This window comes from Macaca nemestrina, chromosome 1 (genome assembly GCF_043159975.1).
Source record: "Macaca nemestrina isolate mMacNem1 chromosome 1, mMacNem.hap1, whole genome shotgun sequence".
In the NCBI taxonomy this organism is placed as follows: Eukaryota; Metazoa; Chordata; class Mammalia; order Primates; family Cercopithecidae; genus Macaca; species Macaca nemestrina.
In genome coordinates, this window is record NC_092125.1 from 1,368,986 (window position 1) to 1,385,115 (window position 16,130).

Sequence of the window (16,130 nt, forward strand, 5' to 3'; positions counted from 1 at the left end):
AATTATTGTCAAGAAAGACATCAGAGCTATTGAAAAATCTCTTCAAAACATTATGTTGGAAAAATTGTATATCCATATTGGAAAAAACTATTAATTACTACCTCATACTGTACACAACATTTAATTTGAGAGAAATCATAGAGTTGAGCATAAAATGTAAAATTCTAAGGTTTTAGAAGAAAGCAGTGGGGTATGCAAAAACTTCTTTTGAAGACACAGAAAGTACTAATCTTCACCAAAACGATAAAATTGACAGGATATTAAAAATATATGCGTATCAATGGACGTGTTGAAGAAAATAAAAAGGCAAGCCACTGTGGGAAAATATTATTAACATATGTGTATTTAATCATGGATTTGTGTTCTAAATGTATATTGAATTCCTGCAATACAATAGCAATGACAATAAATCAAGTTAAAAGGTGGAAAAACAGACTTGAAAGACACTTAACAAAACATAATATACAAATGTCCAATAAACAATGAAATAAAGCTTATTTATTTCATTTATTAAATGAAATATTCATTTCTCTTATTGAAATAAGAGAAAAATAGTTTCTGTTTCTCCTCACATTTCCAGTTCTTCTGAATTTGCAGATGTCAGGAGTTTTAATATGTCTTGAATTTATAAAGTGGGTTAATGCATCTTAGAAATGAAGTTCAGTAGAAATGATGTGAAGATTCCCTTAATGCTTTCAAAGCAGCTCATTCTTCCCTCCGGTCTGTGGGGGATGCAGCTGGCCAAGCTTCGTCCTCGCATGTATTCACAGTCAGAGAACCACACTCTAAATGGGTCTCAGGATCATTGCACGAGGAGACCACCTTTTGCTTTCCCTTCTTTGGAAATGTATTTCTGGATCTCCTCAAATTGTGTTATTTCTTCCCATTAATTAAACTGATTATCTTCTAAACACCAGGAAGACCTGGTGCAGAAAAACTTGTCCTACTGAAGTCAGATTTTGTCTGTGATCCTGAGGTTTGAACAGTTCCTCACAGAGCAGGCTTAGATCCTGAAACTCTGAGCCATCAGAGCTCAACATTTTCCGGCTTTTGGTGATCTGATAACCCAGAGGATTCTATGGTCCTCTCAACTTTCCCAAATTCCACATTTATATCAATGAGACATGATGATCCTTTGCTAAAAATTCAAAGTCAATTCCTGTTTTAGTAAATTTGTTTTGCTCCATGCGATTTATCCAAGATGGAAACCTTTCCATTTATTTGTGCCTTCTTCAGTTTCTTTAATCAATGTTTTTTAGTTTTCAATGTACAGATCTTTTACTCCCTTAAATGTTTTGCTAAGGTTTTTTAATGTTATCATAAATGGGATTGTTTTTCTTAATTTTTTTGACAGCTAGGTCATTATTATTATTTTATTTATTTATTTATTTTGAGATGGAGTCTTGCTCTGTCATCTAGGCTGGAGTGCAGCGGTGCGATCTTGGCTCACTGCAACCTCCGCCTCCCGAGTTCAAGCGATTCTCCTGCCTCAGCCCCCTGAGTAGCTGGGATTACAAGTGCATGACACCATGCCTGACTCATTTTTGTATTTTTAGTAGAGACGGGTTTCACCATGTTGGTTAGGCTGGTCTTGAACTCCTGACCTCGTGATCCACCCACCTCAGTCTCCCAAAGTGCTAGGATGACAGGTGTGAGCCGCCGCTCCCAGCCAGGTCATTATTTATGTATAAAAACACTACTGAGATTGGTTTGTTGATTTTGTATTCTATAATTTTACTGAATTTGTCTATTATTATGGTATAAATTTTTATGTAGTATATGTGTGCTATTCCAACATCCTTACTGCAGTGCCTGTGGACAGGTCATGGCTACCCCAGGCATTCCCCAACCATAGAGAGTTTTTAACTGTGATTCCCTATCACCAGACCCACAACACATCATCTATTTCAGTCCCCCTCTGATCTTTGCCATTACACACACACACATACACACACACACATCTATTAGATAGAAATTAGTCAAAATTGGAGTTTTGCTTGGATGTCAAATTGTTAGCATGAAGCTTACCATTCACCCCATCTCTTCATAGGCACAAGTTAGGGTAAATCAAATTTTGTTTGGCAGTGACACAAACATATTTTGTCTCTTGAATGTAAGCAACTATTACCTGGGTGTTTTTATAATGTTTAACATGTACAAATAGAGCATGCAAACGTAGATCTATGTTTCACCTTGTTGGTCAGGATGGTCTCAATCTCCTGACCTTGTAATCTGCCCACCTTGGCCTCCCAAAGTGCTGGGATTACGGGCGTGAGCCACCACACCCAGGCACTTCGTAACTTCTCTAAGTGTTGTTTCTTTCTCTCTAAAAGGAAAATTAATTGTCTCAAAGCTGTTTTAGGTATTACCTGAGAGGATGCATGAAAAGCCACTTCATAGTACACCACACATGGTAATTATTAACAGATCATCCTGTCTTGCTCCTTTCCAGATTTCTAATTCTAAAGTGTTTTCAGCAGCTCATGGATCTTCTGCAAGTCTAATGCTTTATACTTATGTTCTAAAAGAATTTACAAAAGCTGTTAAGTTATCCACATTGTATCAACTCTGAGACATATATTATCACTAAACATAAATGTAAATGAATCTCCTTTCAATTGATAATATAGAGGTCTTCCCTATATTAGAAAAAAATGTATACATGTGTTTGTAAATATATATGTACACTTATACACACATACACAAATTGCATATGTATATAATATACAATGTATACCTTTCATTCTATATATGTGTGTGTCTGTATACATACATACATATACACACACACATACACGTATAGCATACATTAAGGTTATTTGAATGTTTGTCATTGTAGTCTGTTCTTATATTTACCTAAATACATTAAACCAAAAACTATGTGTTTAATAAAATATTGATTTCAATAAAGAAGAATAAATGCATCTTTGGATTCAGATAAATGGGCCTCTGTTTCAAATGTTCTGAATATTGGTTGGTTTAGCTGTAGTCGTCAGACTAAGTTATATAGCCCTGTGGAGTAACAGTGTAGCTCATGGTATGATTTAAAACTGTTTATCTATGTATATATCTGCAATCGCCCACACACATAATCTTTATCTAATGTACAGTGAAAAATCTCATTTCCAAACACACTCTTTTGGTTTTCATTTTTATTGGCACATATTTGATTATCCCAGCCATTAATTCATTAGATGATCAGAAGCTTCAGGATAACCTCTGGGTCTATGCACAATTCTAGGTTTTTATATAAATGTTATAGATTTTATAGCAACTAAATGAGATAAGCAGTATTTGAATTTTTATAGATGAAAAAACTAAAGCATACAAAATATAATGCCTTGCGCAAGGTCAAGCAACTATTAATTAATTTACAAGTTAAGATTTGAACCAAAATGTGTCTTACTCCAAAAGTGGTTATTTACATCACTGTATTTCTCTTTAGCACTAGGCAGTCATGATAAGCTGTAAGTTTTATGGAGATGGAATAGATAGGTTTGTAAAATTGTGGCTTCAGTTTTCCATCTTTTTGTATCATTCATTCACCCAAGCACCATTCATTCACATTCTAAAGAAAACAAGAATGTATCTTGGAACCTTCAGGAGCTTTCATGCTTTCTTCCTGCATACAATATTTCCCCCTGTGTTTGCCTTCTCTTCAAAATAAGAGAAATACCAATTTATAAACTAAATAAAAGTCATTAGAAGCTAAATTTAGAACTTCATGAAGCCTCTTGGGTGCTGATCTCAAGGGATAAAACTGTGCCATGTTAAAGGCCTGCCCCTTTGTATTATCAACATAAATAAATCTAACCAAATACTCCCCCTTGTGAGACAGTGTTATTCTCTGTTGAAAGAAACACACGTGTCTATATCTCATTTTTCTCTTTTTCACTCTTGACTAGAAATGGGAATCAATGCATAGGTCCATCTCTGTTTTTGTGATTGGATATTCAGGAAAGAGAAAAAATCACAGGTGGCAAAGGTCTCAGAAAAGGGTATGTATGCATACTTTTTTTTCTTTGTTTTAGTGAAGACATACCTAATATATAATCCTTTGAGTTGTAATGCGTGAAAGTTTTTTGATGAAGCTGTTAAGCATTTCAAAGATGGACTAACTTTTTCCAAATCCGAGTTGAGAAAATTTTGAAATTAAGATGATGTGCTGCAAATGAGAGTATAGAATTTAAAAATATCTTCCAAAACTCATATATTCATTGTATAATCAAATGATTTCTCCAGAATTTTTCATTCATTTGTTGTTTCCATAAGCAGTCTTTTGCACCAACTCTGTGCAAACTACATGCATATATGTGTTATATCCTAAGGATTCAATATAATAAATCGCAATTCTTTCCTAAAACTTCACTAACTACAATGAAGTAGACCAAGAAAAAGGGAAATTGTTATGCTTGTCATGAAAGGAATATTGTACAGTGAGTATGAGATTAATAAAAACGACGTAACTGATAGTGCCTACGGGGGAAGGAAATTGTCTTTGAAAGAGTGCTTCTCCCTCAAAGGCACGCAAATACAAGAGTGTGTAGTTTCTTTTCCACACAGATTTTATCCTGACATGCTTCAAGTTGGGCAAAAGGGGGTGCATGGAACTTATTTAAAGTTGACAGGAATCAGAGGAAGATGAATGTAATCATTAGTGTTAGTGAGGCTTCTGATTAAGTTGGAATTCAAAACATTGTAATAGAAACAAATATACTGCATTGTGTTCTCTAGGGTTAATCAGCTGTCTTAACATAAAACCAGAACATATATATTATATAGTATTACATTATGTTATTTTCATTAGGATCCTTGTCATAAAAATCAATAAAATAGAAGTCCTAGATAACTCTTGGAATATTGTGAGAAAATAATGATACTTGGACTAAAAATCCCAAATCTCTTCCCACTTCTACAACATGCCCTTTACTTGATAGCCATATGACTTAAACAACATAAACTGAAATAATGTAAGTTTGAAAAGACTAGAAAAGCCTCAGGTGTCAAAGAGAATGTTTGGGAAGGCATCACAAATTTTGCTTCAGTTAGAAAAAACTTTGGTACTAAATTGTGCACAGCACCTGGATCATAGAAGTTGCTCAATAAATGTTTGCTGAAGGAAAATATGGATTACATGAATGACGTATGTTTGCTTGCTTGTTATAAAAAATTTGTATAATTTGATAATTTTTATAACTAAAAGGAAGGTATAAATGGGATTGATACAGAAATGACAATTTGGAGAGTACAGTGAGGGACCTCAAGATGCAAAACACTCTGAAAAATGTTGACAGGTATGGGAGAATACTGGCACCTTCTAGAGAATGTAGTACACCCAAGATGCCATAAGGAAGGGTCCTGAAAGCACAGGCCATAAGCACTGGGCTCTCGATAACTTACTACACAAGTCAGAGGCTCCACCAAATGACCATCAGAGACCAAAACAGCAATGGTCAACCCAAGGAACAGAGGTGAGCTTGCAATTATCAGTGACCAAATACGTTAAAAGAAAAGAAAGCTAACATGAGGATATCTTCCATCACAAGTATAAGCATCAGATTAGGAGGAAAATTATTTATTAAAGGTAACTATTTCTACTGGGTAAGAGTAAATAGCTTGACTACTAAAAAATAACAAATAACCTTACATATAAAGTCGATATGAATTACATGATTACTATAGACAAGGCAAAATAACCCAATTAAAATGGTTATTATTCACATAATTTGCATTTTCTTTTGAAGGAAGAAATCAATCTTGAAAGAAGTTGACACTGACGTATCCAGCATGTCTATGTGACTATGAAGACAGACTATCATAAACACAAGATATAACTGGCAAGCATTCAAGCAAGCACGAGTTTGGATGGAACTTATCTGCATGCGTGCGCACACACACACACACACACACTCTCTCTCTTTCTCACTTTCTCTCTCTCTCAAAAGAGACTTGACACTGCTGGATTTTACAATTTAATAATTTCTTTTTCTAGATTTCTTGGGAACATGGAAAAAAGAAATCTAACAGTCGTCAGGGAATTCGTCCTTCTGGGACTCCCTAGTTCAGCAGAGCAGCAGCACCTCCTGTCTGTGCTCTTTCTCTGTATGTATTTAGCCACCACCTTGGGGAACATGCTCATCATTGTGACCATTGGCTTTGACTCGCGCCTTCATTCCCCTATGTATTTCTTCCTTAGTAACTTGGCCTTCGTTGACATTTGTTTTACGTCGACTACTGTCCCCCAAATGGTAGTGAATATCTTGACTGGCACCAAGACTATCTCTTTTGCAGGCTGCCTCAGTCAGCTCTTCTTCTTCGTTACTTTTGTGAATATGGACAGCCTCCTTCTGTGTGTGATGGCATATGATAGATATGTGGCGATTTGCCACCCCTTACATTACACTGCCACAATGAACCTGTGCCTTTGTGTCCAGCTAATGGCTGGACTGTGGCTTGTTACTTACCTCCATGCCCTCCTGCATACTGTCTTAACAGCACGGCTGTCCTTCTGTGCCTCCAATATCATCCATCATTTCTTCTGTGATCTCAACCCTCTCCTGCAGCTCTCTTGCTCTGACGTCTCCTTCAACGTAATGATCATTTTTGCAGTAGGAGGTCTATTGGCTATCACGCCCCTTGTCTGTATCCTCATATCTTATGGAATTATCTTCTCCACTGTTCTGAAGATCACCTCTACTCAGGGGAAGCAGAGAGCTGTTTCCACCTGTAGCTGCCACCTGTCAGTGGTGGTGGTGTTTTATGGCACAGCCATCGCTGTCTACTTCAGTCCTTCATCCTCCCATACGCCTGAGAGTGACACTGTGTCAACCGTCATGTATTCAGTGGTGGCCCCGATGCTGAATCCTTTCATCTATACCATAAGGAACAGGGATATGAAGAGAGGACTTCAGAAAATGCTTTTCAAGTGCACAGTCTTTCAGCGCAATAATGACCTCAGTGACTGAATTAAATAATGCTAATGTGGTGATAAGAAAGTGTGACTAGATGCTCACAATAACAGTGAGAAGAGAAACAAACTGCTATTAAATGTCTCCCTTATGCTGGAAATTGTAAGTACTTTATGTGAATTATCACATTAAATCCTCTGAGTAAACATCTAAAAACGATATAGCTTTCTTTATATAGAAAGTGAATCTTAGGGAAGTTAAATAGTCTGCACACAACTCATAGCTGATAAATAGTTTCTGACTCCAGTACAAATATACCTTAGTGATGAAAATCTCTGTGATATAGTTCCCAAATGCTACATATTAAGATAAATTTTCCTAAACTTCTTGTCTGTGAGTTCAGATTTAGAATTAAAGGAGCATAAATTCTAATGTTAATTCCACAATGTGGTAGAATATCAAAGTTCTCACATTTTAAATAGTGAGTCTTCTTAAAAAATCACTAAAATAATTTATTCAAGTTTTAAAGTATGTATGCTTTCCTCCAATCCCCTCTCACTTCAAATACAGTCAATGATTTTATTCTATTGACTCATGTCCTTGTCATGCGTGTCCCTAATTGGTCTCAGGCATGGAGGAACTCAGAATTTCCCAGCCACCTTTATAGGGCAGGGGCTAGCTGATCTCCTCCAACAACTAGGAGTGCTTTTGGTATACAACATTTTTAGAGAAGAGATCAGGTTCTCAGTTGCATTTTTCATATGGGGAATATATTAACTTCTTTCAAAACAAAGCCTCATGCCCAATCCCTTGGGTTTTTTATCTTGCTTTCCTAACAAAAAATTAACATACCATATACAAAAATAATTATATTTGAGGTCATTCAACTAAATAGATTCCATTTAAGATAGTAACAATCCAATCCAATCTAGTTGTTTATTCAACCTATTCTGGTTCCTTTCTACAATTTTATATCTGAGAATGAACTAAGATGGTCCATTCCACATTGTGTGTCCTTGGCACCTTTGTCAAAGATCAATTGACCATGAATGTATCAATTTATTTCTATGTGTCTATTTTTATGCCAGTACCATGCCATTTTTGATTACTGTGTCTTTTTATTGCATTTTAAACTTTAATTGACATAAAATAATTGTACATATGGAGTACACAGGGATGTTTTGATAAATATAATGTACAGGTATCAGATCAAGGTAATTGACATATTCATCATCTCAAACATTTATTACTTGTTTATGTTGAAAACATCAAATATCCTTCCAGGTATTTGAAACTATATATTATTAAATATAGATATATTATATATCATTATACATTATTGTATATTATATATACTATATTTTATATTATATGTTATATAAATTTTATATTATATAATATATACAATAATATATAACGATATAATATTTAATACATAATGTATATGTAATATATTATTATACATTATATAATATGTAATATTATATAATAATTATCATATTTATAATTATAAATATAGAAAATATATTATATTTAAAATTACAAATATATTTATAATTATAAATTAAAATTATAAATATAAAAATATAAATATTATTTATACATAATAAATATAAATATAATTGTAAATAAAATATGTATAATTATATATTAATAATATAAATTATATATAATTATATATAATTAAAATTATTATCTATATAATTATATAAAGTATTATATATGACATATTACATATATCATATATAATTATATAATTTCATAATATATAATATATGTAATATATCATACATAATATATATCATATATAATTATATATAATAAATAATATATGATTATGCAATATTAAATATATATTATTAAATATAGATATTCTACACTGCTATAGAACATTAGAACGTGGGGGTCAGCACAGTGGTGCCCACCTGCACTTTGGGAGTCGGAGGTGGGCAGGTCACCTGGAGTCAAAAGTTTGAGACCAGCCTGGCTGAGATGGTGAATGAAGCCCCATCTCTACTAAAGTAAAAAAAAAAAACAAAAAAAAACCAGTTGGCTGGGCCTCCTGGCCCAGGAGTGGTGGCACCTGTCTATAATCCCAGCTACTTGGAAGGTTGATGGAAGGAGAACCTGGGAGGCACGGGTTGCAGTGAGCTGAGATTGCGCCACTGTACTCCAGCCCAGGTGTTTAAAACACCAAAAGCAACGGCAACAAAAGCCAAAATTGACAAATGGGATCTAATTAAACTAAAGAGCTTCTGCACAGCAAAAGAAACTACCATCAGAGTGAACAGGCAACCTACAGAATGGGAGAAAATTTTTGCAATCTACTCATCTGACAAAGGGCTAATATCCAGAACCTACAAAGAACTCAAACAAATTTACAAGAAAAAAACAAACAACCTCATCAAAAAGTGGGCAAAGGATATGAACAGACATTTCTGAAAAGAAGACATTCATACCGCCAACAGACACATGAAAAAATGCTCATCATCACTGGCCATCAGAGAAATGCAAATCAAAACCACAATGAGATACCATCTCACACCAGTTAGAATGGCAATCATTAAAAAGTCAGGAAACAACAGGTGCTGGAGAGGATGTGGAGAAATAGGAACACTTTTACACTGTTGGTGGGATTGTAAACGAGTTCAACCATTATGGAAAACAGTATGGCGATTCCTCAAGGATCTAGAACTAGATGTACCATATGACCCAGCCATCCCATTACTGGGGATATACCCAAAGGATTATAAATTATGCTGCTATAAAGACACATGCACACGTATGTTCATTGCGGCACTATTCACAATAGCAATGACTTGGAATCAACCCAAATGTCCATCAGTGACAGACTGGATTAAGAAAATGTGGCACATATACACCATGGAATACTATGCAGCCATAAAAAAGGATGAGTTTGTGTCCTTTGTAGGGACATGGATGCAGCTGGAAACCATTATTCTTAGCAAACTATCACAAGAACAGAAAACCAAACACCGCATGTTCTCACTCATAGGTGGGAACTGAACAATGAGATCACTTGGACTCGGGAAGGGGAACATCACACACCTGGGCCTATCATGGGGAGGGGGGAGGGGGGAAGGATTGCATTGGGAGTTATACCTGATGTAAATGACGAGTTGTTGGGTGCTGACGCGTTGATGGGTGCAGCACAGCAACATGGCACAAGTATACATATGTAACAAACCTGCACGTTATGCACATGTACCCTAAAACTTAAAGTATAATAATAATTAAAAAGAAAAAAAAAAAAGATTGCTATGCTACCCAAGGTAATCTACAGAGTCAATGCAATCTCTAGCAAAATACCAATGACATTCTTCACAGAAATAGAAAGAAAAACCTTAAAATTTGTATAGAATCACAAAAGACCCCAAATATCTCATGCAATCCTGGGCAAAAATAACAAAGCTGGAGACATCACACTACCAAACTTCAAAATATAGAACAACAGATACAAGGGCCTACTTGAGGGTAGGGGAAGGAACATGAGAATCAAAAAACTACCTATTGAGTGCTAGGCCTATTACCTGAGTAGCAAAATAATCTGTATACCAAACTCCCACAACATGCAATTTACCTATATAACAAATCTACACATGTACTCCTGAACCTAAAAGTTAAAACCAATATAAGTATAAAACTACAGTAATCAAACAGCATAGTACTGGCATAAAAATAGAAACAGACAAATGAAACAGAATACAAAAACCCAAAAATTCATTCGCGTATCTACAGTCAACTGGTTTTTGACAAAGGCACCAAGAGCACTCACTGGGGAAAGGCCAGTCTCTTCAGTAAATGGTGCTGGGAAAACTGAATATCCATCAGCAGGTGAATGAAACTAGATCCCCACCTCTTGCCCTATCCAAATATAAAATGGATTGAAGACTTAAATTTAAGACCAGAAACAACAAAACTACTAAAAGAAAAAATAGGCAAAATACTTCAAGAGTTGGTCTGTGAAATCACTTTATGAATAAGACCTCAAAAGCACAGGCAACAAAAGCAAAAATAAACAAATGGGATCATATCAAACTAAAAAAGCTTATGCATAACAAAGGAAACAAAAGAGTGAAAAGAGCCTACAGAAAAAGAGAAAATATTTGCAAACCATTTATTTGAAAGATAATTAATACCCAGAGTATACAAGGAATGCAATCACCTCAAATAGCAAAATAACAATCTTATTTAAAAATGGTCAGATATATCTGCATTATATTTTTAGATCAGGTGGCATGATGCCTGCAGCTTTGGCAGCTTTGTTTTCATTTTTCTGTTGTTGTTTTCTTCATTATTTATTTGTTTATTTATTTATTGCTCAAGATTGCTGTGGTTATTTGCAGTCTTTTGTGGTTCCATACAAGTTTTTGGATTTTTTTCCTATTTCTATGAAAAATAACACTGGAATCATGGCAACTGGTGGCCCCTGCCTTTCCCCCTTCCCCTTTTCCCCTTCCCCTTCCCCCCTTTCCCCCCCTTTCTTCCCCCGCCTTCCCCCGCCTTCCCCCACCTTCCCCCACCTTCTCCCTTCCCCTCTCCATGCTGCTTCCCCTCTCGAACCTCCGCCGCCTCCCGCTCCCCTCCTCCGTAGCCACGGCCGCCATCTTAACACACCTACAGCCACAAAGAGCGCCCTCGCTGGCCCACGCCCTCCCGGGCACCACCCGGCAACCGCTCAGAGGCTGTGCGGCCCCACGCCTGCCTCTAGGTCGGGATGGCCAGGGGCTCCCAGGGGTCACGGGACCGCCAAGGTCTGGCAGGCACAGGGGCCTAAAACTTTTAAAGATAGGGAAAATAGGGAGAATAACAAAATTTTGTGGCAACAGAGAAAGATGTGAGTAGCGCCCATTCATTCATGTGTTAACCACTTGCTACTGTCCAGGGTAGGCCACACATGAAGCCATATTCTTTTTTTTTTTTTTTTTTTTTTTTTTTTTGAGACGGAGTCTCGCTCTGTCTCCCAGGCTGGAGTGCAGTGGCCGGATCTCAGCTCACTGCAAGCTCCGCCTCCCGGGTTCCCGCCATTCTCCTGCCTCAGCCTCCCGAGTAGCTGGGACTACAGGCGCCTGCCCCCTCGCCCGGCTAAGTTTTTGTATTTTTAGTAGAGACGGGGTTTCACCGTGTTAGCCAGGATGGTCTCCATCTCCTGACCTCGTGATCCGCCCCTATTCTAAAGACAGAAATCTATCCCCATCAGTGATAAACTGGATAAAGAAAATGTGGCACATGTACACCATGGAATATTATGCAGCCGTAAAAAGCAGTAAGTTGAAGCTGGAAACTATCATCCTCAGCAAACTGACACAGGAACAGAAAACCAAACACCGCATGTTCTCACTCATAAGTGGGAGTTGAACAATGAAAACTCATGGACACCGGGAGGCGAACATCACACACCCGGGCCTGTAGGGGGTGGGGACAAAGGGAGGGAGAGCATTAGGACAAAATACTTGATGTATGCGGGGCTTAAAATCTAGATGACAGGGAGAAAGGTGCAGGAAACCACCGTGACACTTGTATACCTATGTAACAAACCTGCACTTTCAGCATATGTATCCCAGAAGTTAAAGTAAAACAATATATATATATATTTTATCCCAGAACTTAAAGTTTTATATATATGTGTGCGTGTATATGTCTCTGTGTGTATGTATATATATACGAATGAAGGAAATCTACCTCATGATGCACAGCTTGGGAAGACAGCAGATATCAAAGACTTAGAGAATGTCAAATCACAGCCGAAATAAGCACCATCACAGGCCAATGGGGCTGGGAGAGCATCTAAGCAGAGAATTAGAGCTCCTCTGCAGCAATCTTAGGCCTAGGTGATCTGGACTACGTCCACCACAACAGGAAAATAATCATTACTGTAGGAAGGCAAAGCAGACTTAAAATCACAGGGAGCTGCATATCCAGACGTTATAAGATCTGAAATTGTTATTGGGAGTAACCTCGATTTTCTTGGCTGTTGTTTTTGCCTCTCTAAACGTATCTAATAGCTTAGGCATGTGATAGAAAGGCCCTGTAGCTACTTTCTCTTCATGCCAAAAGTCGAGCAAAGCTTCATCTCCCTGTGTGTTTTCAGCCTCTCAAAATTTTGCCCAGCCTTTAACCCTCTGCCCAAGCTTTTCCCTTATGTGTTTCAGGACACAGTTCACTGTAGTTTCCCTCCTAGATCAGGTTCTCATCTTCTCCCAGCCTTCACTGGTTTTGTTTAGTTTTGCTTTCCTCTCAGCCTTCATTCTGGTCTTTCTCTCTCTTTTTCAGGTTTATTCCTCTTCATCCTTTCAAATACAGCTTAGATATTTCCCTTTCCAAAAAATATTATATTGCCTCCCTATACCCAAATTTATTCTAAGCTCTTTAGTGTGAGTACTTTTACTCGGTGCACCCAGGAACTTGTTTTAATATTAAAAAATATATATATTGATATATAGTAAAGTTGAGTTTTAATATATCTGTCTCCAGATGACAAGGATGCACACTATGCTAGGAAATGTTAGTAGATTTGGGGAAGAAAAGAGGAAAAGAGACTTGTTTGGTTTTAGTTTTGTCTTATTGGTGTTGTGACATTCACATAACATGAAATCAACCATTATAGCTTGTACAATTCAGAGGCATTTAGTACATTCACAAGGTTGTGCAACTATCACCTCTACCTAGTCCCTTTAATTTGAGAATTGATTCTACATGTCATCTCACATAGCATTTCAGATATCACCTTTGTTAAGAATGACCATACATTTGGTTTTCCTGGGAGTGTCCACGTTTATCTCCAATGTCCCAGCATCCTGTCCAGTTGTCGGAAACAAAGGAGCTCCCACTAGGGTGATACATACAAGGCATACTTCTTCCCAGTGTCTACAAGTGGAACACTACTGGCCTTACCACACACTCGATCTGGGCATAAGGGCACTTCTCAGTAGCACTCCAATGAGTGCCACCAGATTTTTCATGAGAACTCTTACTCTAGATGTCCAATATTATTGCCAGACTATGTAACCATATGGTTTAGATGATTATGAAAAGCTGATGTTGTATGTGAGAATAACTCTTCTAATTTGAAAGATGCTATCTACTAATTTGTAGTTCCCAGAATGCCATCTTCATATCCTTATTTCTTAGGCTATAGATGAAGGGATTCATGATGGGTGGCATCACAGTGTAGAACACTGAAACCAGCAAATCCAAGGGTGATGGAGATTTAGGCAGAGGGCGTAAATAGGCAAAAAACCCTGAAGAGAAAAATAAAGTCACAACAATGAGATGAGGCAGGCATGTGGAGAAAGCTTTGGACCTGCCTTCTTTGGAGGGCATCCTCAGCACAGTGGAGAATATGTGAATGTAAGAAATGTCAATAAACACAAAGCAGCCAAAGTCCAACACGAGGCTGAGCCCAATGATTACCAATTCACCAGTGTTGTAAGAACAGGCAAGGGAGAGCAGTTGTGGGATATCACAAAAGAAATGATGAACCTCAGGAAACCCACACATGGGCACAGAGAAGGTGCAAGCTGTGTGCAGGATTGCACTGAGACCTCCACTGACCCATGAAGAGACAGCCGTCTGCACACAGGCTTCATGACTCATTATGACCTCATATCTGAGTGGGTGGCAGATGGCAACATAGCGGTCATAGCACATGACCGTGAGAAGAGCTACTTCTGTATTGGCTAAGAGAAAGAAGAAAAAAACCTGACACACACATCCAAGGAATGAAATGGTGTTGCAATTCATCAAGGAGTTTGTGATGGACTTAGGAACAGTGACGGAAATGAGACACAGATCCAGGAAAGATAAGTTCTTTAGGAAAAAGTACATGGGCGTGTGGAGCCGATGATCCTTGATGATGAGGGTGATGATGAGAAGATTCCCCAGCAGTGCCACCAGGTAAATTAGCAAAAAGAGCACAGAATGTAGGATCTGGGTCTCCCAAATGTCAGAGAACCCCATGAGGAAGAATATTCTCCCAAAGGTGAAGTTGTTCATTTCTTTGGACATTTTACCAGTTGCTGTAAAAAATAAAGTAAGCAGTTTTAGACTTGGACAAAAGGGTGTACTGTTTTATTTCCTTCACTTATCTTTCTCCCACTCACATGTGCATCTGCCAAAAAATTCAAGATCATATCAGACAACACCAAGGAACAAGGAGGACTTTAACAAATAGCATTTCCTCTGCTCATCCAATCTTCATTCTTATGCCAGAGTCAGGAAAAATTGTGAAAAACTTTGTAATAAGAAAATAACAACAGTGAAAAATACTAAGTGTCCTGTCTAGTTGTATTTTATTATCTTTGAGCTACTTTACAATTCTGGAAGTTGTAGGAAGCAGTTAATATGCAAATTATTCTTTCTCATAAAAATACAAATTAGTTATATTCTGATGTAATGTAATTGATTACTGTTCTGTAGGTAGACCTATTTTACATCTATTTGTAAATTTATTTCAGCTTTCTTTATCTGCCCTTATATGTGTGGTACTTTGATTTCACTGTGGTACTTTGACTTCTCTTCTGAACCAGTTGGAATATCTTGCAAATTCCCCCATTAATTATTGAGTTAAATAAAATCTTTGACCTGTGTTTATATTCATATGTGACTCATGATTTTATCCTGTTTTTTAAAAAACATACGCTTTAGCATCTGCCATGGATAGTGATTGCTGACACAGTCGAATTTTACGAAAAAAACTTGTGAGATCTTAGAAACATCACTCTAATTTATCTAACACACAGAAAAAATATCAGACAGTTTTCATTACTTTTGTTGTATTACATTTTGTTCAATGAAAACTTGTCCCCCAGTAGAACTGAAATATCTGAATTGTGCAACATAATATTCACATTCATTTATTATACGTTAAAGTCTTTACCTTTTAGCAAATGTCTCAGCATTAGCGCTGTCACCTTTCAGCAACTGCTCCGTGTGTTTTTAGTCAAGGCTCCTATTTAGTTAGCTGGGACAACAAGCTCTCGTTTTGGTTCATAGCTGTCTGGCCGGCTCTCCCTTTCCTTTTGTTGTTCTTCCTGCCCTGAGCTTTCACCACTGTCCATATTCCTTCCATCCTCTGTGGGTTACATCATCATCTGCATGACTGAGAATAGCAAATTAATCTTGTATTTCTCCATCAAGCTGCTTTCTGCTCATATTTCCATTCCTTCTTTCTTGTCTCAGAGAAAAAATTGTTTCCTCCTT

The 16,130-nt window shown here is 37.1% G+C and overlaps 2 protein-coding genes across 2 annotated transcripts; one reads left to right on the forward strand and one right to left on the reverse strand.

Moving 5' to 3' along the window:
- Nucleotides 1-6,005: 6,005 nt before the first annotated feature.
- LOC105474745 (olfactory receptor family 1 subfamily C member 1) lies at nucleotides 6,006-7,000 on the forward strand. The gene has a single exon (XM_011729580.3). It carries the CDS (start codon nucleotides 6,006-6,008, stop codon nucleotides 6,963-6,965), a length of 960 nt encoding a protein of 319 aa, XP_011727882.3. The 3' UTR covers nucleotides 6,966-7,000.
- A 6,694-nt stretch (nucleotides 7,001-13,694) lies between these two features.
- Nucleotides 13,695-15,636, reverse strand: LOC105474746 (olfactory receptor 14A16-like). The gene has a single exon (XM_011729581.3). The coding sequence runs from the start codon at nucleotides 14,934-14,936 to the stop codon at nucleotides 14,007-14,009; it is 930 nt and encodes a 309-aa protein (XP_011727883.2). The 5' UTR covers nucleotides 14,937-15,636; the 3' UTR covers nucleotides 13,695-14,006.
- Nucleotides 15,637-16,130: the final 494 nt, after the last annotated feature.

What these genes read in the sequence shown, in the direction of transcription:
- LOC105474746 (XM_011729581.3), bottom strand. Translation starts at nt 14,936, where the DNA reads ATGTCCAAAGAAATGAACAACTTCACCTTTGGGAGAATATTCTTCCTC.
- LOC105474745 (XM_011729580.3), top strand. Translation starts at nt 6,006, where the DNA reads ATGGAAAAAAGAAATCTAACAGTCGTCAGGGAATTCGTCCTTCTGGGA.